Source organism: Porites lutea, chromosome 5 (genome assembly GCF_958299795.1).
Source record: "Porites lutea chromosome 5, jaPorLute2.1, whole genome shotgun sequence".
Taxonomy (NCBI): domain Eukaryota; kingdom Metazoa; phylum Cnidaria; class Anthozoa; order Scleractinia; family Poritidae; genus Porites; species Porites lutea.
The window spans coordinates 29,258,960-29,280,822 of record NC_133205.1 but is presented as its reverse complement, the minus strand read 5'-3'; the positions used below and the strand labels follow the sequence as shown (position 1 = coordinate 29,280,822).

Genomic DNA, 21,863 nt, shown 5'->3' with positions numbered 1-21,863 from the left:
TCATTGAAATTGAGAATTGCTCGGCTACTAAGCTCTTACGGTTATATGGCATTCTCACATGAAGTGTATGCCAACGGTTCCAAAAGCGAAGCGTGGAGAAGAACTTCTGTTTCGAGACATCTTAAAATGAGTGGACTACCAGCTGGATGGGAAAAAAGGACGTCCAAGTCCACCGGAAAGACTTACTACTTTAACAGAGAAACGAATACGAGTCAGTGGGAGAAGCCAACAGAGTCAAGTCAGCGAGTTAGAGCTTCTCACCTGCTTGTCAAACATAACCAGTCGCGGAGACCTTCCTCTTGGAAGCAAGATAAGATAACTCGCAGTAAAGATGAGGCTTTAGAAATAATTAAAGGTATTATAGAATAAATTGCGAGTTTTTCGTTTGAGCTATCGGTGCGTCGTTGATCTCGGCATCAATATTATACGAAGAAAATGAACTACCGTCTTGTTATTCCAAATAAACGGCCGCCCCTCCTGTGAGAGGGGTTTCTGTATCAAATATCCCCTTCCAAGGGTTTTTTGAACTTTTTACGCTTCTGTTAAAGTTTTTAGAGCACACATCTTGCAGAGATGATAAAGTGGAGAGGCACATGAGGATTTATACAAAAAATATGCAGCCCCTTCGAAACACTGAATTTTAATGTATTACTGTTTCATTGTATAGAGAAAGAATAAAGTTCTGACACTTAATTTGTTAGCTGTCGTTATGATATTCGAACGTTTTCATTTCCGATTGGTTGTTGGAAGGATGTGCAATCAGAAAAGTTGACTTCTTCCCAGAAAATTGCTCTGTAATGAAAGAAAAAAACCTCAGTAATATGTCATCATCCAATTAAAGTTTACCAAAGATCTCTGCCCTTTTAATAGATTTTGTCATATGGATCCTGTGTCCTGATTGGCGGGATTTTCCACATTGGTTCAATAAGAGAAAAAAAATAAATCATCAATCATTTCCTTATAATAAATCCTTTGTTGACTAAGCTTGTTTAGTCAAAACACTGGAGTTTGGCCTTTTTCTATCTTTTTGTGATTTAATTGACCTTGACCTTGTCTTGGTCCATAAACAAAAAAGAACAACATCAGCCCCAGATAACTAACCCCTCTAACCATGTTCTTAACCCCAGGAACTGCCAGTCCAGTTTTTAAAAGGTGTAAAACCTTCAGTTATTGCATTGAAAAAGCTGATGAATCCTTGATTCATTGTGACTCTAATTTTCCTTAAAAAAACGGAATTAAATTGGTATGAAAAAGACCCATTAATGTCCATTGACTTGGCAATTGACTTGGCAGTAAAGTCATATCATAGCAGATACATACTGAGAAGTTAGGGGTGGGGAATGGGGAAATCTGAGGTGCCAAGAGCCTGTTTGAAAAATGTGTGAAATGTCTATATTTATGGCAAGAGGTTTGATACTCAAATTCAAGAGAGATACACCCAAAGCAAGACATCATGACGCTACATCACAATATTTTCAGATCAGTTAAAAGTATCTGAGACCTCAGTTTTTCTAGGTCCCATTTGCCACCTTTGAAATTATCATGGTAATTGTGAGATAAAAAAAGAGTATTCTGAGGAACTAACCATCTCTCCATGTATCTCCACAATATGCATCATTCATTTCTGGCATATCCAAATAATATTTACATAAACATATCAGTAAAAATTTTTATACAGCACTTGCACAGTAAGAAAAAGCTGAAGTTACCCTTTTATCATCTGTTTGCATCTGATTGGATGTCGTGTAACAAATTCTCTCTATCTTGCAGGTTACCAGAAGGATATTTTGTCAGGTAAGGCTACCCTTCAAGAACTGGCGACCACTGAAAGTGATTGCAGCAGTGCCAAAAATGAAGGAGATTTGGGATTTTTTGGACCAGGACAAATGCAAAGTAAGCATAGGTTTATATCCCCATAAATTTGAACTAAACTTTGTTTTGTCACACGTACTGTATCAAGAAATAAGGAGAGTGGAAGTTCTTGAAAGTAGTCCTCAATTACCCAGGTCCCAGGTATGCAGCCTATTTTAGTATGATTTTGCATATAGGGGGATTCCCAATAATGCAAATTTCATTGTTTTCCAGTTTTTATGTCAGTGACACTGTTTTTGAACTTTTGCATGGAGATCTTACATCCCATTCTATAGGAAATGCTTGATATCTAGATTTGGACTCCCCTACATCACAAGTTTCATCAGATAAAATCATACCCAATTGGGTTCATTTGGAGAGATAGCCCCCAGGTTGCCTGCCAGTCTGTCTAACACTGACCCTGATATTAATTTTATGACAAATTAACGCCCGAGTCTCACAGGGAGGTCGGGTGCATAGGAACCTGGGGGCTGGAGCCACCAACCCTTAACTCAGGTAGAAAGAACCCCAAAGCCTGCCCTACTACAAGCCCCGCCCACCATACCCAGCCCCAGCCCAAGCACCCATCACACTGAACCGAGAGTTCAGTGGAGAAATAACGACTATAACACTACTACTAATAATAATAAGGGGTGAGGAGGAAGGGGAAAAAAAACACACTAAAACTGAGCACGATGAGCAAGAAGCCCCGAACACTATGCACTGCTACAAGCGCAAGTAAATGCGCAAACATAAATTGCAACAGTAAGTCGCTGACCCAAGGGCACTTGAAATTGCCCCGCAACGGGCCTAGTACAGTAACGCAAACCCGTGGCAAAAACGCTGGAACATTGGATAACTGCCAGCTCGCCAATAAAACACTAACAAAAGCAAACGCCACACTAATGCCAAGCTAACTACTGAGCAGCTGACTCCTCGTCATTAACTAATTTAAATAAGTATATTTAATCTCATTATAAATTCTTTACCAACCCTACCTTGTAGCTGAGTTGATTTCAAAAAGACAAAAATTATGTAAAAGAAAATTTTACTCAATGATTGCAAGTTAAACATTTTGCCAGAACTCTGAGAGGCTAGATTCATGTGATCGCAATCTTGGACAAAAATGACAGAAAACAATCAAAGACCCACTCATAAAAAAACAGTCAAGGATGGTGCATTTTGACGTTCTTGCAGCTTCATCCTCAGATTCAGGGGGAAAGGGGGCTTCTTTTCCATGTTATTCTGATTAAAATTGTAGACTAAAAAAATTAATGTCAATATTATTATTAAACGAAGGAAAAATTGTCAGTGACTGGTTGGAGAACATATACTTGAGTTTCCCATCAATGAGAGTGTCCGGTCAAAACTCATAATCTTTACGCAGGTTTGTACACGAACAGTGGCTAAAAAAGTGCCACATCCTTTAAGGGATCCATCCCAGCATACCCCTTCACAAGGTGGCAGAAGACTAGGGTGTAATAAGCCAAGTTAACAATTCTGTTTCTTCACTTTCAGGGCCATTTGAAGAAGCAACGTAAGTGTGACCTTCTTGTTTTGATCTTTGATTGATGCAAATAAGAAAAACTACACAAAGCTTGAATTGTTATATTTTTATTCAAAAACTCATTTATAATTCATAAAGAAAAAACAATAGAAATTAATGTTTAATGAGTGTTTTTATATCTGATAAAGATACGGCTAAACTTGACGTCCAGTTTTTTAGAGCAAAAAAACCCCACAATATTAGTTCAAGAATGAGTTGATCTATAACTATGAAAGATTTTGAAGCCATTCAAAAAACTCTCAGTCATGTATTATCAGGTTTATTGTCAGGTTTAAAAACCTGATAATTCACTTCTTCTTTAAACAGTACTTTTCTAACAGACTTGTTATGCCATTACTTGGATTGACTACTGTAGTTAATAACACAGCACTATAATTGTCTGGTTTGCTTTATAAGCCATCGACAATATTTAATTGCCACACCTTTCTCAAGTGATTTTGACATTCTGTCACATGATCTTAGACAAAAATGTTCTGGTTTATGGCCAGACATTCAAGACCGTAGTTTCTGTTAATGGTTAAAGCCAGCCTGTGATTGGATTTCTATGCATGGTCTCCCTAAGTCCTCTTCTTATAAATACTCTTGTCTTCCCTTTTTAGGGAAGAAAGGTGTGACAGTGTCTTTTAGGAGTTTGCCATCTGCTAAAATAATATTGAGGTACTTGTGGCATTTACATCACAGATCACCTGACAAAATGTTGTATATTACTTGAGAAAGGCACTATGATAGGTGCAAATACATACAACAGAGTTCTACTTCCAAAACCTTATTTTGAACTGCTTACAACAGCCATTCCATTAATGAAGCCAGCATAAAGGGTCTGCTAAAGAAAGGTTCAACTGTTTAAGCTTGTCCATAATGAGCAGTGCTTGTTTTTTAGCCACTGAGAGGAATTTTCTTGTTTAGTTACGATGTAATCTGTTTTCTTAACAGTTTTGCCTTGGAAATTGGTGAGTTAAGTGAACCAGTCTTAACAGACTCTGGAATTCACCTCATTCTCAGGACAGGATGAAAAAAGCCACAACTAAAGATGATCAAGCCAATTTAATAAGGACCACACAACAGCATAGCCTCAATATTTGATGAACTGTTAAGTTAAGCAAAACTGCTGCAGCCTTAAGTGTTGCACGAGGCATGACATAGAGTAATATGAATAATTAACTCATAAATAAAAATAGTTTGCAAGTTATTGCAAGTACTGTAATGCTTGTGTATTAGTTCCAGTTAGCAACTTTGATGCATAAGACTTAGAATTCAGTTTGCAAGCAACATTTCTGACTTTTGAACCTATGGTCAGACCTAAGATGAATAAAATACCAGCCATTTTCACAACAGCCGTTGTTTGTTACTTCATGTAAAAGTAAAGAGAAAAGTAAATTTTTGGGGGGGTCACCAAATGATCAACTTAGAAATTAAAAGTGGTCAATACTTGTTAAGCCATCAAGTGGCTTATAAAGTATCTACCAGTTTTCATTAGCACTGTGGCAAACCAGTATAGAGCTAAGCGCATGCAAAACCAGAAGAAACAATGGATAAACTTGTCTTAAAGTTTGAGTAGCCCTTTAGAGGATGCAAAAAACACTATTACTAAAAGTACAGTTCAGTTTTTTCACACTTTACACAGACTCCACGCAGGGCTGCACTAAGATTTCACGTTACCGGGTGTTTATATATTTAGTAGTGGGGAATTGAAAAGCTAGGGAGTTCTTTTGGCTTGATTTCCTCTTGTTCCCTGATGAAACTTGCAGGGGATTATGCTCATGGTTGCAAGTGAAACAGTGGCTGATGAATTTAGCTATTTTTACCATGGCAAACAACTAACTTGTGACTACAGCTGCCTCTCCTTGTCATGAGGGACAAAGACAATTTCTTGTTGCAAGTGCATCTTCAGAGGGATACCTCATGAGCCAAAAAAGTAGAAAAACATTTATTTGTAAATGACCCATTTGAATAGTATAAAATACTCATGAAAACAAAGTATGTGCCAGATTTAAAAGCACTTCCTTATCAGAAACCTGAAAATTCCTCCTTCCAACAGTTTTTTAACAGAGTTTAGGTCTGATAAAATTGCCAGGCCCTATTAACTGGTATGTACTCTATAAGCAGTGGTTTCTCCACACCTGAGTGTACCTCTGCTCATAGGGTAACTGGTATAATGCTTAAAAACTAACTTCATGCTATGATTCTTCCCCATTTTTTTCTGTCTCTGTTCTGTCATCTTCCCTATCATTTTCTTCTGTTGTCTGCTTCTTGTCCTCTGTCGTCTTTTGCCGCTTTGACTCAGGCTCAGTTTCACTAGCAGTGTCACTCTTTTTTCTTTTTGTCTCAGCTGCTGCTTCTTTCTTGCCTTTCTGCTCTTTCCTAAATACTGTAAATCAGTTGAGTTGGTTAGCAGTTGGTACCAGCAGGAGGTTGTACTTTCAGTTTGGCTGGACCAACATTCAGTGTTTTTTAAACATAAACAACGACTATAAATTTATTCATCTTGAATTATTTAAGATGCTGCCTTTGCTATGACATCTTGACAATCTTGATGTGACTGAGATGGTCATAATAAAGAAATATCCAAATTATGTGACTAGTGATGACAGAACTGAAAACCCTGGACCACACTATTCTTTAATTGCTTAATATATTCAATCAGGTTCATTTTGATGACAGGGTACTTTTCATAAGGAGTGATGATGCAAAATAGCATCCCCTTCCCAGGTTACCTTAGAGAATCAAAGTGTATGCAGTGCATAGTTCAGTTGCAGTGTGTATAAACCGCTAAGAATGGAATCATAACTCACAAGCCAGGCTGTCCTTGAGAGGTTTTATGAACTGACTAAATTCCATCTCCTCCAAAGCCTCAAACACATCAGTTGCTGTAAGAGTTTTTCTCTTCTGCTTCTGTGCAAAATTGTTTGCACTTCATGAAAGAATTAAAACACAGAGTAACAAAATATTAAAGATTTAACTGAAAAGAGACAAAGAGATTCCAGATAATAGAGCTACATCATGGCTTGAGCTTAGTGGGAGAATTCTCTTCTGTGAAAAAGACTTGGCAGTATTGTGACTGTGCCTGCTATGGAAGAGATGCATAAGTCAATAGCAGCCAGGGTTGTCAAAAAGTTGTTGAATTAGGTGATTAATTTTGCCATCTTTTACTAAATAATCAGAGGAATGGCTGAGCAAAATACCTGGCCAAAAGCAGGGTGGTGATTTTTCCCAACTGTTGTCTATTTTTCACAACCTGGAAATGGTACGATTTCCTAGCAGTATGCTGCTATAAGGTAAAATGGAAAGGTAAAGAGTTCTTAATTTACATTGTCATCTGACTAACATACCGAAGGCCAATAGTGCACTCCATTAGTGCTCTATTTTAGGGGTTTTCAAAGCTATTAAGTTGCATGAAAACAAGAGAAAACTAAACAAGGAATTGAGGTCAATCCTTTGAATTGAACTTGTGAACTCTCACACAGAAGGCCACACAATAACCAACTGTGCTGTCCTAGTTCCTACCACACATATCTACACAGCTGAAAGGCAGCACAAAAGGCAGACCAGTTTACACCCATCATTTTCAAAATTTATTTGAACAGTGCAGCACCCAGGGTTGTCAAAAGTAGCCCGCTACTGGTGAAAATCGCCGCCTACTTGTTTAGTATCAGCCGGCTACTCTGCTTAGCATTTCTCTACAGATGGCGTTTTTTAAATAAAATATCCCTGGACTGGCCGCTTACTTTGACAACTCAGCCATCTACTTCAAAACTTTCTGATAACCCTGAACACCACAATTTTTTACACATACCATGATGTAGCATAAAGGACAAACACACTTGCCGCTTTGCCAATCGCAGTTCTAGCTTCTTTGGCAATATTAACATTTTCAGGGAGCTGAAATATAGATGGGAATAACATAAGCCTGGCAATCAAACCCTTTACCTCTTCAACTCCACAAATGTTCTCATAAGGCACAAGTCAATTAAACCAAGAATGACTGGGTTATTCAGAAAAGTTGAAATTATTGTTGGTGGTATATACTTTGGATAACAACAAAATGACATGACAACATAAACTACGTTTATTTCATGGATACAACTAGTGCAATTTGATATCAGAAATTCACACTTACAGCATCTTTTGCAAGACGTGCAATCACTGCATTTGGAAGGTTCAGATCTTCTGGTTTCTCTGCCATAGGTACAAAATCTGAAAAAAATTACCTTTTTCCCTTTAATGTGTACTTTCTCAATTTCCAAACAATTTATAACAAATGTTCATACAGTGGAACCTCTATGTAACAAACCTCTATATAACAAAGACCTCGGTATAATGAACAATTTTGTTTACCCCAGTAATAGGAAAATATATGGAAATTAAAGTACCTTGATATAGCAACACTCATTATAGCGAACAAATTTTGCCAGTCCCTTGGCACTCATAGTTATATCGAGAAGAATATTGTCCCAACAAAACATCCTAAACAACAACATTGTTTAGGATCCCTACCAGAGATACAGTGTCAGGGGCACCCAGTGACCAAATGTTTCCAAAGATGTCAGAATTGTTTCATATGGTTTTCTCTATGCTTTAGAAGCCAGTTTGGTTAATTTGGAGCTGCCCTAAAATCTGTTTATCTGTTTGGATGTCTTAGGGGAATTTGCCTGCCTCAGAAGTTTTAAATGGTTTGTTCGTCTTATCTGAGACTGTTAGCTACCCTGATGGGTCTGGTAAAAAATTCAAGGACATGGAGTAGCCATACTTTCATAAGATTCTAGTGGTTTTGCCCTTTACACCAAAATTTTCAGGAGACCTTTTTTTTTTAACAATTATTATTGCAATATTTGGAATTAAATGTCGAAAACACAACCTCTGAAAATTGAAGGTAAGGTAATAGAAAATCTAGGAATATCTACAAATGTACATCTAAGATGAATGGAACAGTTATCCAGAAAATTTTAGCCTTCCTTAAGCTTTAGAAATTTCTAGGCATTAATTGCTTCTTCAAACAGTTGTTTCACAGAAAAATGTCAGTGGGTGCCCCTGCACTGTATCCTGTTCCATGCTCTCAGTAACAAAAAAGTAATATCAAATAACCAAAAAGAAAAAATTATATGATCAACCATAAATAAAAGCTTATTCTCTGTTCAATTTTGTTATTAAAATGTCTTTGAGAGATTTACCTCTTCTGTACAATAAGAGAGATGGCTCCTTGAAAATGTCTTTGCAACTATGCGAGAGTCAGATACAGTTCTATTAACTTTTTAAAAATGAAATAGCAAGTAAATGATCCCACAGAAAATTAAACATCAAGGTCTTTTGGCATGGTCTGCTTGTTATTTGGCTGTCAGAGGGGTTCTATGAACTGTATTGTAGGTGTCTCCCCCGCCTCACATCAAGGATCGTAAAATAGACATACGATAGGTAGGTACAGGTACAAGAGAGCTAACAAGTGAAACCCCATTCAAGTTTGGCATGTAAGATAAAAATACAGCACCAACAAATTTAGTAACCTTGACATTCTGGGCCTCTTCACATGAGCCCGGTTACTGGGACAAATTTTGCCTCGGGTTCATATGAGAAATTTCAGCCCGGTTTCTGAGATGAGAAGTTCTGGTGCAAAATTCGAGAAAGAAAGCAAACATGACAAAACTTTCACGCCTATCATAGCTTTGGCAACTCTTAGAGCTATATCACTGCAGTTAAATGGAATGTTTACGATTTGGAAAATACAGCAGGCAAATGCAAGACAATGCCATCCAGACCACCAGAACTCATCCTGCTTTCATCCCGGTAACCAGGCTGAAGTGTTCAAATGGCAAAATTGAACTGAGCCAGCCCGCTCTCTCATATGAACACATCAAAAATTGTACAAAGGACTTTAAAACTAATAGAGGTAAGGCGAGATCTCGGGAACCGGGCCAGCCTGGTCAACCGGGCTTATGTAAAGAGACTCACAGTTTGGTGTCAGCTTACATGAAATCATTTACAAACGATCAAATATTGCCGCCCTTATTCGCCTTTAATACCTGTTTTACAAGCAACTAAGTGTTCTCAAACACTTCAAGAATCACCCTCTATTTCAAGGAGATTGAGCAATGCTATTTAAAGGGTCAAACACTTTTAAAAACTAACCTTAAACCTCGCTGAAACCTAAATTCTGGCTGTTCATCACTTTTCCCGCGAAATCTTTCCCGGCGTTCACTTTGCGCTGTTACAGATTGAAAGCATCAGTGGATTTTATTGGCTACATTTCACGAACATTCAACCAATGGAAAAGCTTCTTATGTCAAACCAAGTTTGAGCCGTCATTCTGTCATTTATTTTCCAGCGGATCTAAAGCTGGTCACGCGCAGAACCTGTTAGAAGGCCCATGTTGATTTTCACCACCACTCAGCCGCTACTCTTCGCCGAAGTGAATTTTGCGCTAAGCTGCGAGCTTGACAGACACATCTAGGATCTGTTTTTCTTCGGTAAGGACCAAAGAGATGCAAGTATTTATTTTACTGTTTCTAGATTTTTTGGGTCCTAGCACGTCGATAATCACTTTTCCACCTCGCTTATTTTAACGATCAAAGGGTGAAATTGTTTTTATATTGCATTGAGGTTTATGACATCTCCTTCCTCAGTTAACCTTTGCTGCCGACTTTCATTGTACACACACTGCCTTCTTGGCCAGTGAATTTTGTTATTTATGTCATTTATGATCCTTTTTACGTTTTGCATACATTCGTAGCCGGCAGACTTCATAGTCTTAAAGCAAACCTATCCAGAAAGATGAGCAGTTCCGAAGAAGTGTCATGGATTTCTTGGTTTTGTGGTCTGCGTGGCAATGAGTTTTTTTGCGAGGTAAATGCCGCTCTAATCGCGTTCTTTGAAATATATTTGTAGTTTTTTCACTAGAGAAAAAGCTTTGGTAGACGTCACATGTTAAAAGTATTTTTGGAAGGAACTTAATTTATTTAATGGTGGCCCGAAAACTCACAGCTGCTGTGTTTTAATTCCTCTCTGTTCCTGCATTGTCCAGATGGTTTTAGTTCCTTCTATGATCAGCAAGTTAATTTGATCATTCTATGTATTATACTTGAGCCAAAAAGCTATTTGTCTTCCCAAATTGCTTTTTGTGACTAATAACGCTGATATGATATGCAAAGACATGTTAGATCGAGATGGCAAAGTTTTTGTTATTTTATTATTGTTTTATTGTTTTATTTTGCCATACAAACAAAATATGCATATAAAACTTAAAAATGATGAGGCAAGGGAGCCCAAGGAAGCCTGGCTTTTGAATAGGACCACCTTTAAATTTTATCTAGTTAACATTTAACTCTTAGTACACACAATTTCTCTGGAACATAGAAAATAATCATTAAATAGGATAAAAATAGAAAAGGCTGAATGTGTAAGTGCAAAAACAAAAAAGAAAAGGTGAGAGAAAATAAATAAATAGAAAAACAAAAGAAACAAAAAACTACACACAAGTATTAAGAGAAGTTACTGAAGTGTACTTGTACTAAGAAAAAATGACTTAAGTTTAAAATTGAACAAAGCAATACTAGAGGCATTCTGAATTTCAAAGCTAAGGGACTTATATATTTTGGGCCCTTGAGTAGAAGTGAAAATTTCCTTACGTTTGTCTGCAGTGGGGCAATTAATGAATTCTTACTTCTAGTGTCAGATGAATGTACATCACAGTTAAGCAAAAACATGTTATTGAAACTTAGTGTTCTCCTTAAATTTTAGCTCAGGGATCATTTTTGACCGGTAAGGCCAAAAACATGCGTCAGAGGCACACTCTCCTGGCAAGGGAGCTTCGTGTTCTTAAAGGCTTTTATTTTCGAGAATTCTGTCAACCAATTGACCGAAAAGTATTTTAAACACCTCAAAACAAAGAATTTTATGATTGAAAGCTCGTGCCTTTGTTGCAAGGGTCAATTTAGTAACATAAGTTCCAGAAGTCGCAAACTTTTCCTGCTGGTCGAGAAGTCTAGAATTGGGACAGACGCCCACGAAAAAATTGTTAGCCTACAGTGCTTCGAAAGAAACCAATCAGTAGTCAGAGAGAATAGCTGTGAATACTTTTTGTTTTTCCATATTTACTTTCTTTTCTTGTTAGGATCGGCTTGGATCACAACTTGCGTAGTTTTCAAAACAACTTATTTAATTTTAGTAAAAACTTCAAGTGGTTGCAGGCGGTAAAAAGTGTTGATTCAAGCGGTAAAGTTTACTGGTTACCGCCTGATAAGGAGAACACTGGAAACTATTAGGAAGAAGGCCATTTTTATAGAAATACATACTAAGTTTTTGAATAGAGCGCATGCCTAATTCCAAAAATGTTTGTGTGTTCCCATGGCTGGGCATTTGTCATTAAAGATCTACCCTGGGTTGGAGAATTAGTCACTGCTACTTTAAAATAGCAAGACAGTATGGCACATTAACATGTGAGTTCATATTACACATGCATAGATTAGGGACATTAATTGATCATTCACAATTTGGCTTTTTGCATAAAATTACAACTCAAATTTGATTTCAGGTTAATTTTGATTTAACTTAGGTTTATTCCCAATAATTAATTTTTTTGTCTTGGAGTCATAGGAAGTGTTTGGCTTATGTGTGTTGTATGATTTGTGTTAAAAGGTTGATGAAGACTACATTCAAGACAAGTTTAATTTAACTGGATTAAATGAGCAAGTGCCTCATTACAGGCAGGCGTTGGATATGATACTAGATATGGAGCCAGGTGGGTTTCCAGGTGTTTGTGTAGTTACCATTCACATACAGTGTAAGTGTGTAAGCGTCACGTTTTGCAGCCTTAATTACAAATTAATTTTTGTGCCATCCAAATAGTTCAGTAATAATACCCTCATGCCTTGCTGTGCATGGCAAATATGAGGGCATAAATAACACTTACTTTACAGTTTTGACTTAGAAGACTATCCAATAAAATTAAGGAAGATCCTCGAAAGATATACTTGTTCCTTGGGCAAAGATTATAAAAGTTTTAAAATGATTAAGACCACAAACTGTCAATTATTAGACGAGCTGGAATGGGATTGTAAAGCAGACTCTAAGTGGACAGGAGGTCTGAGCTTTTTGAAAACAAATCAAAGAGGCTCTCTGCCTTGCATTCTCTCCTCTTTTTGTTCTCAATTCTCCATTTTGCTTTGGTCCCCGATCTGAACACTTGGAACAGTTTAGGACTTGTCTCTATTTCATTTGATACAAATACTATGGTAATGATAGAGATGTGATGGTAAATTTTGAGCCTGGTGAAAACCTGAGAAAGATGATTTTTCGGTCAAAGAAACAGGCGGCTTTAACCTAGTTTGATGGCCTTAGCTCCCACCAGTCTCCTGTAACTTTGTGGTAGAGCATCTGGACTAGTAACTAGAAGGTCACAGGTTAAATTCCTATTAGGAGTACTCTGATTGTTTCTTCCAAGCCACCTGCATCATTAACTGAAAAATCATCATTTTATTATTATTGTAGTACTGTTTGAAAAAGAATAGAAGTGTAACATTTTGAAGAATAAGGAAAACAAACACACAACGGTTTGAGAGCTTCAACACTTTGTAAAATCTAATTTGTTTTTGTTTACCGTATTTACCCGTGTATAATGCGCACTTTTTTTCCCTGAAATCGACCTTCAAATTTACGATGCGTATTATACACGGATTCCATTGTTTGGTCAAGATGATGCGTATTATACACGGATTCCATTGTTTGGTCAAGAAAACAAAAGAAGACAAAAACTTTGCAGTAATTGGTGTTTAATAAACGCAGTAAAGTAAACTACCAATGAACTGTTTTCAATTTCGATCCATGAATAAATTAAAATGCCTATTTAAGAAACAGCTGATCGAGGAAAACAACATGTGAGATTGTCACTATAGCGATCATGGCTACGAAACTTACCACTGTCAAACGTCAAAGTTACACTGTGTCCGACAAGTTAAGAATAATCCAGTTTGCAGAGCAACATGGCAATCGTGCTGCCGAGCGTGAGTTTGGTGTTTCCGAGAGTAATGTCAGACTCTGGCGAAAAAGTAAAGAAAACCTCGAGAAGATGCCTCGACTGAAGCGTGCTAACCGCGGAAAGAAAGCTGCATGGCCTGAGTTGGAGGTCGATCTGCTGGCTTGGATTACCGAGAAAAGAAATAACGGTCTTGCCATTCTGCCATCCATTGTGCGACTGAAAGCCCTCGAACTAGCCAAGAACGAGAAGTACGGAATTCCTGAAGGAAGTTTCAAAGCTGGCAATCACTGGTGTCAGCGCTTCATGAAGAGGAACGGTCTGTCACTTCGACAGAAAACAACATTAGCACAACGTCTGCCAGATGATTACGAGGAGAAGATGGTCCGATTTCATCGCTACATCATTGATCGCCGTAAAGAACACAACTTCCCACTGCATCTCATCGCTAACATGGACGAAACTCCATTGACCTTCGACATGCCACCGAATCGTACTGTAAACAACACCGGCGAGAAAACCATCAAAATACGTACCACGGGGAATGAGAAGAATCGAGTAACAGTTGTGTTGGCGTGCTGCGGCGATGGATCAAAACTGAAACCGATGTTAATCTTCAAGAGGAAAACCATCCCTAAGATCAACAACAAGCATGGAGTCGTTGTTTCAGCCCAACAGAAAGGATGGATGGATTCAGAGCAGATGAAAGTGTGGATCGAAAAAGTATGGCGTGCACGGATCGGTGGCCTGGGGAGAAGAAAGAGCTTGCTTGTTTACGACTCGTTTGAAGCTCACGTGACAGATACTGTGAAAGCGTCCTTCAAACGCGAGAACACTGAACTTGCTGTTATTCCTGGCGGGTTAACCTCCCTTCTCCAACCGCTCGATGTATCTTTAAACAAACCGTTTAAAGATGGAGTCCGAAAGCAGTGGATGCAGTGGATGGCTGACGGAATTCACGAATTTACCGCCACTGGACGACAAAAGAAGGCTTCGGAGGAACTGATCTGTTCGTGGATTTCGCAAGCGTGGAATGCCATTCCATCAGAAATGATCGCTGCCTCTTTTCTGAAGTGTGGCATCACAAACAATTTGGATGGATCAGAAGATGAACTGGTTTACAATTCAACCGAGAACACTCATGAACTTGATGATTCAAGCATCGAAAACCTATTAGAATCAGACTCTGAGTCCGAATTTGAAGGTTTCGCTGTTTAGGAATGCCTTGTTTAAAGACACTGAACATTTTACTTGAATCGAATGCAATATAGTAATGATACTCAAGCTACCAGTAGAGCTGTGAGGAGAAATATCGGTACTGTTTATGAATTGCTGTTATTTATGAATTTAAGTATACTAGGTAATAGGGACTTCAAGTTACAAGATTTGTAAAACGTTTGACATTTATTACATAGAAAGGCGTGTAAATAGGTGCTCGGTGCATGCGATATTTGTAGTTTAAGTAAGTAAGTAAGTAAGTAAACATGTAAACATGTCATTAATGAACTCCCAGCTCTTGTTAATTAAATGGAAACATGGAAGTTTTAATTCTTGGCGTTTATCTTGAAATCTTTTTTTTTAGAATAACGTGGTCAAAAATTAGGGTGCGTATTATACACGGGCGCGCATTATACACGGGTAAATACGGTACCCTAGGCTTGAAACAAAAATTGCATCAGATAAAGTGAAGGTGTTTAAGCTGCTGGCTAGGTGGAACAGGGTTAGCTTGACTTTTGTATTAATGGCTGTGCTTTTTTCATTGTAGATGATGAACTGGAGGATAATCCTAACCAGAGTGACTTGATAGAACAAGCAGCTGAAATGTTGTATGGTTTGATTCATGCGAGATACATATTAACCAACAGAGGCCTTGCTCAAATGGTTAGTGTTTTGTTACCAGTGTCATAGATAAACCTCCCTGCAAGCATTTCTTTGGTACTAAAAAGTAACAGGGTTGTCAAGATTTCAAGTTGCCGGGTAAATACAACAAGTAGGTGGGGAATCAAATGGCTTGGGATTTCTTTTGGTTCTATTTTTCTTCTATTTTCTAATAAAAGTAGCCGGGGGCCACTCTCTTAGTAGCCAGGGAAAATCCCTGGCCCCCAGCTCTTAATGACAACCCTGAAGTAATAACAATTATTACTTTTTATTGGCCAATAATGATTGATCTCCTTTTTAGCAGCCACCCTTTATGAAAAAAATTGACCAAAAGTTAATTTTATTTAGAAAACCCATAGTTGCATTCTATTTGAAACAATATCAGCAAAGTTCTCTGTATTTTGGACTTGCCTTTGTCTTTACATGTATTTTCACTGCCATTGTTTTTCAGATGACCCTCTAGTTTGTAGCCTGTTAACGCCTCCCTCAAGGTGGCTGCTCAAGACAGTTTCCACTGTTTTCAACATTAAATTATTTACTCGTACGTTTCTTTTTCAGCTTGAAAAGTACCAGAATGGTGATTTTGGTCATTGTTGTCGAGTTTACTGCGAGAATCAGGCAGTCTTGCCCATTGGTAAGTTGAAAAAAAATGAAGAAGGCTACAGATGTACAATGACTTTATAAATCATTTGGAACTCTATGATTTATGTACAATGCAGGGTTCTCATTAAGTTTTAAATTAGACAGTTAGGATGTAAAAGTAGCCAGCTTGGCAATAAAGTGCTGTATGCAATTTCAGGCTTCACTCCCTCACTGATCCATTTCCACCCAATAGTAGACTGTTCAGACCTCATAATAGCTGGTTTTTTAGCTGGTTACAAGCACTTATTGAGAACCCAGACAATGTAATGGTATCATGTTAAAGGGACTGTGTCACTGCAGTCCAGTTCATTTTGTTTAATTTTGCAAATTACTCGCCCTCAATCACTATGGAACTGAAAGTAAGCAAAGAAATTACATGTAAATGACAAAATCAGGAATCCAAGACAAACAGATATGTCTCCTGAGCATTATTTTTGAAGTTGCAAGCAGCAGGGATCAACTTTGAAAAACTGTTGGGCTGAGCAGTTTTCAAAAACCCTAATTTCAGTCTGTTTCAGTCTTCTTCAGTTTTGCCCATCCGTGGCATCTGTTGTTTCTGTTATGTTATTTTAACCTTCCTTTAAAGTTTTAAGCAGTTATTTTTATGTTTCTCTTAATTGAATGGGTATTTTATAATTTCCTAATTTGACTGAATTTCGTGACACAGCTCCTTTAAGTTTTAAATTAGACAGTTAGGATGTAAAAGTAGGCAGCTTGGCAATCAAGTGCTGTAGGCAATTTCAGGTTTTCACTCCCCCACTGACCCATTTCCCCCCAATAATAGACTGTTCAGACCTCAAAATAGCTGGTTTTTTAACCAGTGACCAGCACTTATTGAGAACCCAGACAATGTAATGGTATCATGTTAATCGTTGTATTAGGGTTGTCTGATGTACCTGGAGAAGCCATGGTAAAGCTTTACTGTCCAAAATGCATGGATGTTTACACACCTAAGTCCTCAAGGCATCACCATACAGATGGTGCATATTTCGGTACAGGATTCCCACACATGTTGTTTATGGTTCACCCAGAATACAGACCCAAGAGGCCTGCCAACCAGTTTGTACCAAGGTACAGTATTATTGCCTTATATTAGTTGACTGCATTTCAACACTTGAGCAAAAAAGTAATGGTTATCAAATGGTGCTTTTATGTACTGTAAGTGATCTAATAGATGTCCGGGGTGTCTGTTTGATTTTGGAAGCCCAAGCAAGGGTGTTAAATAGATAGGAGGTGTTTAAAAGAGAGAGGCGTTTATTCTCATAACAAACTCCACAAAACTAATTATGAATTTGGTGAATATATCACCACAGTCTATAAATAGCAGTCTATAGTGGCTCCATCCACGTATACCATTTAAATCAATGTCGGTTGAACAAGATGTACTTGTAACGTGCAAACTTTTGTTTTAATAATCCAACAGGAAATTGAATAAACTGAATGATTTTCCTATTTTTTTTGCTAACCTATTTCGTAGCATTTTGGAGTAACTGTCATGCGGGGCATTTATTAGACAGGGGGCATTAGAGAGAGGGGCTTGTAATACAACAAACTTGTAGGTCATTTATTAGACAAGAGACCAGGGTGTCTGTTTCAGAGAGAGTGTCTGTTGGGTCATCTACATGGTATTGAACTGAAATGACCAAGTCCACTGCCACTGTCACTGCTGTTTTTGGTTTTTGTAGTACCATAGTTAAATAACTCAAAAGACACCCTTAAGAATGATGCTTCATGGGCAGGTAGAGAAAAAACTTGAGTTGTTCTGCAACTAAGCCACCATAGTTAAGATCTGCTTATCATGAACTGTTTTACAGTACCATGGTCGATTTAAAATCTAGACCTGAAACTTAAACTGAACTGCCAGTGCTATTTCTTGGTTTACAGATTATTTGGATTCAAAATTCATCCTATGGCCTATCAGATCCAGTTACAAGCGGCAGCCCAGAGGGGGAGGTCTGCATCTGCCCGCCCACGATCAACCAAGCCACACTATAAATAAGAGCAATAATTATTTTTATTTTTCTAAAGCCCTTGTGTTAGTTTCTTAATTCAGAATGTTTAGTTCGTTGGACTATTAAATGTACAGCTGCGCATAATAAATACAGTGTAATCACAGTTAAGTACACATATAATGCATCCAGGGTGATAAGTTTTATCAAAGTGTTGTTCCAGAGTAATAATATTCATACTGCTCCTGAAAAGAATTTTTGCTTTTTTTTAGTTTGGTCCCCACACCCACCCCCGACTAAAATTCCAGTTTAGCTTTGAAATTTAATAATGATGGCCTGATCCTCCCCCCCCCTCTCCCATGGGTATTCTCAATGACCCTCTGTAGGGATGGTAAGGATATTTTTTGGAACCACACAATAAAATTAATGTGAGGTTCATTGTTTACAACACAATTTATGGTGTTTGAAGATTTATTAGACTGTTTGGTGATTGTTCCAAATTTTATTGAAGACATCAATAACAAATTAATGCTCTAAATGCTAGTATCAAAATAAGGTTCTTTTGAAAGTGTACTTTCTTTACTGGAACTTTTTGTGGTTCTTATGAGAAAGATTTGTTTTTGAAATCAAGATATTTTATCCGTAATGATAATTTTCTTTATTTCATTAACTAGCAATATAAGGGGAAATCAGGTCTTGGTCATAGAGGGGCTTTAGCAAGCACGATGATGGCAGTGAAAAGGGGACAGCAAAAAACAAGAGGTCTACAGGGGCATAGCCGGCTTTTCGAATTGTTGTAGGCCTGGCTGACTTTCATTTCTACTCCTGAAAGTTAAATTGCATGCATGACTAGTACGCACTGACCTCATCAAGACTTTCATCTCTTAAGGTTTGTAGCTCGCCCCAACAACACATAATTTATTACAAGCGGTACAGTGTTGTAGGTCTGGGCCTACAGGTCTTTGGGCTGGCCACGCCCCTGGGCCGAGTTGTTCAAAACTGGGTTAAGATAACCCAGGGTTAGTGCGAGATTTGAATTCAGATTTGAAAGCTTTAAAAGCATTTCAGCTTTAATTCTTTTTGTCTACAAGTTGATGATAGCAAGCTCTAAAAATAGCACAGAAAATTATCCGAGAAAATGCTTTTGAACATAAGAAGAAGAAGCCCGGGTTAATTTTAACCCCGGGTTAAGCGCTAATCGGCCTTCGAACAACTCGGCCCAGGTCTATATCACCTGAAAGCTGTTCTTACTAATTCAGCTCCTGTATAGTAAATTAGAATAATCACATAGAAAGGTGGCTTACATGAACAGAATTTGTTGGGTTTGTTTCTGTTGTCATCGTGCTTGTTTAAGTCCCCAAATTTAGGTCTTACAGTGTACTTAAAATTTGCACATTTGATAAATAACAAGGAGTACTGTTGGATAAAGTTAAGCATTTTTTGTTTGGCTTTTGGTCGAGTAAGATATGTGGTGGTAGCTTCTGCTTTCAAATGAAAGTTTGTATATACACATCTAATCTTTTGAGTCACCACTGTGTACTTTGCATTCTGCCTCTGCTATTAAAACAAACGAATTAAAACGGAGTTCTCAGGCATCTCATGAATTCTAAACTTACTTGTGATGAGTCTGGTAGCCTTTTTACACTTTGTACCCTGTACCCGCTCAAAGTTGCAGTAGCTTATGGTGCCATCCAAGACTTACTGAGATACTGAAACCTTTGTTTTAGCCTGCACAACTGGCGTTTTATGAGCCAAGCGAGGCGAACACGGCATTTCGTGCCAATTGCGTTCGCCTCGGTTGGCTCATAAAGGGCCTGTTATGCAGGAAGAAGCGAGAACTTGTAGAAAGACGTTTGAAATTCTGAGAGCGAAACAAACGTGCGAAGAAAGAATTTCTGTCCTGTACACCCTAAATGAGCCCAGAATCAGCAATTTATACCCTTCAGCGGGACTAATTGGGCCGTCCTGTAAAGAGATGACTATGAAAGATGCATGTATCAGACTCATCAGAGAAAATGGGAAAACCACTAGCAGGTACAAAATAAAAGTCACAAGTGCAGGTCACTGCTCTATTGATAAATAACTGAGATAAGCAGTTTCCCCTTAAGCTAAAACTCTATTTCGGATTGTGATCAGGACCGGGAGACACTTTTACTTTTTACTTGTACTCTAGCCCGCCTTTGTTACCTGTGACCTGCATTTTGTAGCCGCCGGAAATGAGCAAAGTTCTGACTTAATTGGAGATCCTGCATGTTTTATTTGAATACCCATAGTGACCTAGTCCGCGCAAGCAGGGAGTGTCTTTTTTTTTAACCTACTTCGAAGGTATTCGAATATCATGTGTATATTTCGCGTGTGTGACATCAATGTCTCCTTCGAAGTAGCCAAAAGATCCCTATTTCATTTTTAGATAAATTACTGAGCCTGAGATGCGTCTTGTCGGCGGCGGCTTTCATAACAGCTCCAAAGGTTTATGTAAGCATGCTGTCTTGCAATCAATTGCTGGCGCGCGCGTAGCTGCCTGCCATTAAGCCTGGGCTTAAGTTCAAAGAAAGTAAGTTTATTATATTGAAGCCCAGGGAACTATTAAAGCGAAGCTGAAATCAAGAAATTTCGTAGTTTAATACGCGGGAGTTTGGCTGTAGAAACTTGGAATTGCTTGATCCCTCTGAAATTGCCTAGAACAAGTGCCTAGAACATGAATTACAACACTTTAACCTCTTCATATATCATGGGTTATAGGTGGGTTACGGTAAGCTCATAAAATGGACTCAACTGATAGCAGCTGCCAGTGGTGCCCTGTATGCTGACATCCGAGCTTACTGTTGTGGAGAGAACAGATTTCAGTATGTATACTGATGTAAGGGGTTAACTGGAAATATATTGTTTTGTCCTCTACAGGAGATCAAAAACATGATGCTAGACCTCTGCCCCTGACCAGTGCATTAGTTTCAGTGCTTGCCGGGAAGTCTGTGAAAACAGGCGACATTTGGCGGCAAATCACTGTCACTAGCTGTCACTACGGAAGCCCCGGCCCCCGGAGAGGAAACTTGCTGCTAGGTTGTTTGATATAACGAGTGAAATCAAAGTTTTGACAAACATCTGTTCAAAATGCACTGTATTTATGTTGGCAGAGAGAAGTAGACAAACTTCAATGACAAAAAACTTTTCATGTATGTTCTAATTGCCTTGAATTTAATAGTCATCAGCAGGGGACATCAATGACCTGGTCGTCCGCAAATGGTTCGTATACTTGCTTTTTCGACGTCGTCGCTGTTGCCTCGCTGTTGGTATTTGTATACAGGTAAGCCTTTTGTAGTATAAGAATTGATATAATTTTTGGAGTTGGTGTACGCCGCCCAAATTGAACGAAAGTATCATGAGGGTCCTAAAAGAAACTTAAAGTAGGCTTCTGGTTAGGAATTTGGTTTCCCCTGTTCATTTAAGCTACTTACTAATTCATGCATTGTAAAAGGAATCTGACCTATAAATAAGAAGGGTAGGCTGGTGGGCTTCAAAACTCCAATATTTTAAAACACGAGAGAGGTAGTCCGAGAAGTCAGAGAAGACGTAGGCTGTATAGAGCAGGCGCGGATCTAGGATAAATACTGGCCGATTTTCTAAACGAGCGCAAAAGGCGAAGGCAGGCTCCCCCGGGAAATTTTTCGCATTTCAACCCCTTAAAGTCCCCCTTCCTGGGTTTCCGAGTCTTTCAGACAGGATATTGGCCAGGTTTCAACTTGGAAAGTGTGTTTTATCATTAAAAATATATTTATTATGCAAAAATCTGACCGATTTCCGTAAAGCGGTGGAAGCAGGTGTAGATCCGTACCAGTAGAGGATCCTACACAATATCAAATTACACAACTGAATTGCACTTATCACTGGAATCCCCCATCCACCCACCAATTATAGACAAACAGTAGGCACCCGGGAGTAGGCATAGGGCGCGATCCATTCAACCAAACTTTCCGGAAATTTCGGTCCAAAACTCAATGGATCGGCTCAGTCCAAC

The 21,863-nt window shown here is 38.4% G+C and overlaps 3 protein-coding genes across 3 annotated transcripts; 2 read left to right on the top strand and 1 right to left on the bottom strand.

The window, feature by feature from the left end:
* Positions 1–87: 87 nt before the first annotated feature.
* On the top strand, positions 88–4,750 carry LOC140939198 (peptidyl-prolyl cis-trans isomerase NIMA-interacting 1-like). The gene is made up of 4 exons (XM_073388767.1): positions 88–355; positions 1,771–1,893; positions 3,370–3,388; positions 4,352–4,750. The coding sequence occupies exons 1-4, from the start codon at positions 127–129 to the stop codon at positions 4,428–4,430; spliced, it is 450 nt and encodes a 149-aa protein (XP_073244868.1). The 5' UTR covers positions 88–126; the 3' UTR covers positions 4,431–4,750.
* Positions 4,751–4,805: 55 nt separating this feature from the next.
* Positions 4,806–9,670, bottom strand: LOC140939196 (DNA polymerase epsilon subunit 3-like). The gene is made up of 5 exons (XM_073388766.1): positions 9,539–9,670; positions 7,536–7,612; positions 7,212–7,297; positions 6,211–6,329; positions 4,806–5,786 (listed from the first exon to the last, which is right to left on the bottom strand). The coding sequence occupies exons 2-5, from the start codon at positions 7,599–7,601 to the stop codon at positions 5,596–5,598; spliced, it is 462 nt and encodes a 153-aa protein (XP_073244867.1). The 5' UTR covers positions 7,602–7,612; positions 9,539–9,670; the 3' UTR covers positions 4,806–5,595.
* A 136-nt stretch (positions 9,671–9,806) lies between these two features.
* Positions 9,807–19,463, top strand: LOC140939194 (casein kinase II subunit beta). The gene is made up of 7 exons (XM_073388764.1): positions 9,807–9,876; positions 10,140–10,252; positions 12,044–12,146; positions 15,145–15,260; positions 15,816–15,891; positions 16,781–16,970; positions 17,784–19,463. Exons 2-7 carry the CDS (start codon positions 10,181–10,183, stop codon positions 17,896–17,898), a joined length of 672 nt encoding a protein of 223 aa, XP_073244865.1. The 5' UTR covers positions 9,807–9,876; positions 10,140–10,180; the 3' UTR covers positions 17,899–19,463.
* Positions 19,464–21,863: the final 2,400 nt, after the last annotated feature.

Excerpts from the sequence above, each read along its gene's own strand:
- LOC140939194 (XM_073388764.1), top strand. The coding sequence starts at position 10,181 with ATGAGCAGTTCCGAAGAAGTGTCATGGATTTCTTGGTTTTGTGGTCTG. Across the intron at positions 15,892-16,780 it reads TCAGGCAGTCTTGCCCATTG|GGTTGTCTGATGTACCTGGA; the intron begins GTAAGTTGAAAA and ends TCGTTGTATTAG. Across the intron at positions 16,971-17,783 it reads GCCAACCAGTTTGTACCAAG|ATTATTTGGATTCAAAATTC; the intron begins GTACAGTATTAT and ends CTTGGTTTACAG.
- LOC140939198 (XM_073388767.1), top strand. The coding sequence starts at position 127 with ATGAGTGGACTACCAGCTGGATGGGAAAAAAGGACGTCCAAGTCCACC. Across the intron at positions 356-1,770 it reads GGCTTTAGAAATAATTAAAG|GTTACCAGAAGGATATTTTG; the intron begins GTATTATAGAAT and ends TCTATCTTGCAG.
- LOC140939196 (XM_073388766.1), bottom strand. The coding sequence starts at position 7,601 with ATGGCAGAGAAACCAGAAGATCTGAACCTTCCAAATGCAGTGATTGCA. Across the intron at positions 6,330-7,211 it reads GTCCTTTATGCTACATCATG|TGCAAACAATTTTGCACAGA; the intron begins GTATGTGTAAAA and ends TCTTTCATGAAG. Across the intron at positions 5,787-6,210 it reads TCTCAAGGACAGCCTGGCTT|TATTTAGGAAAGAGCAGAAA; the intron begins GTGAGTTATGAT and ends ACTGATTTACAG.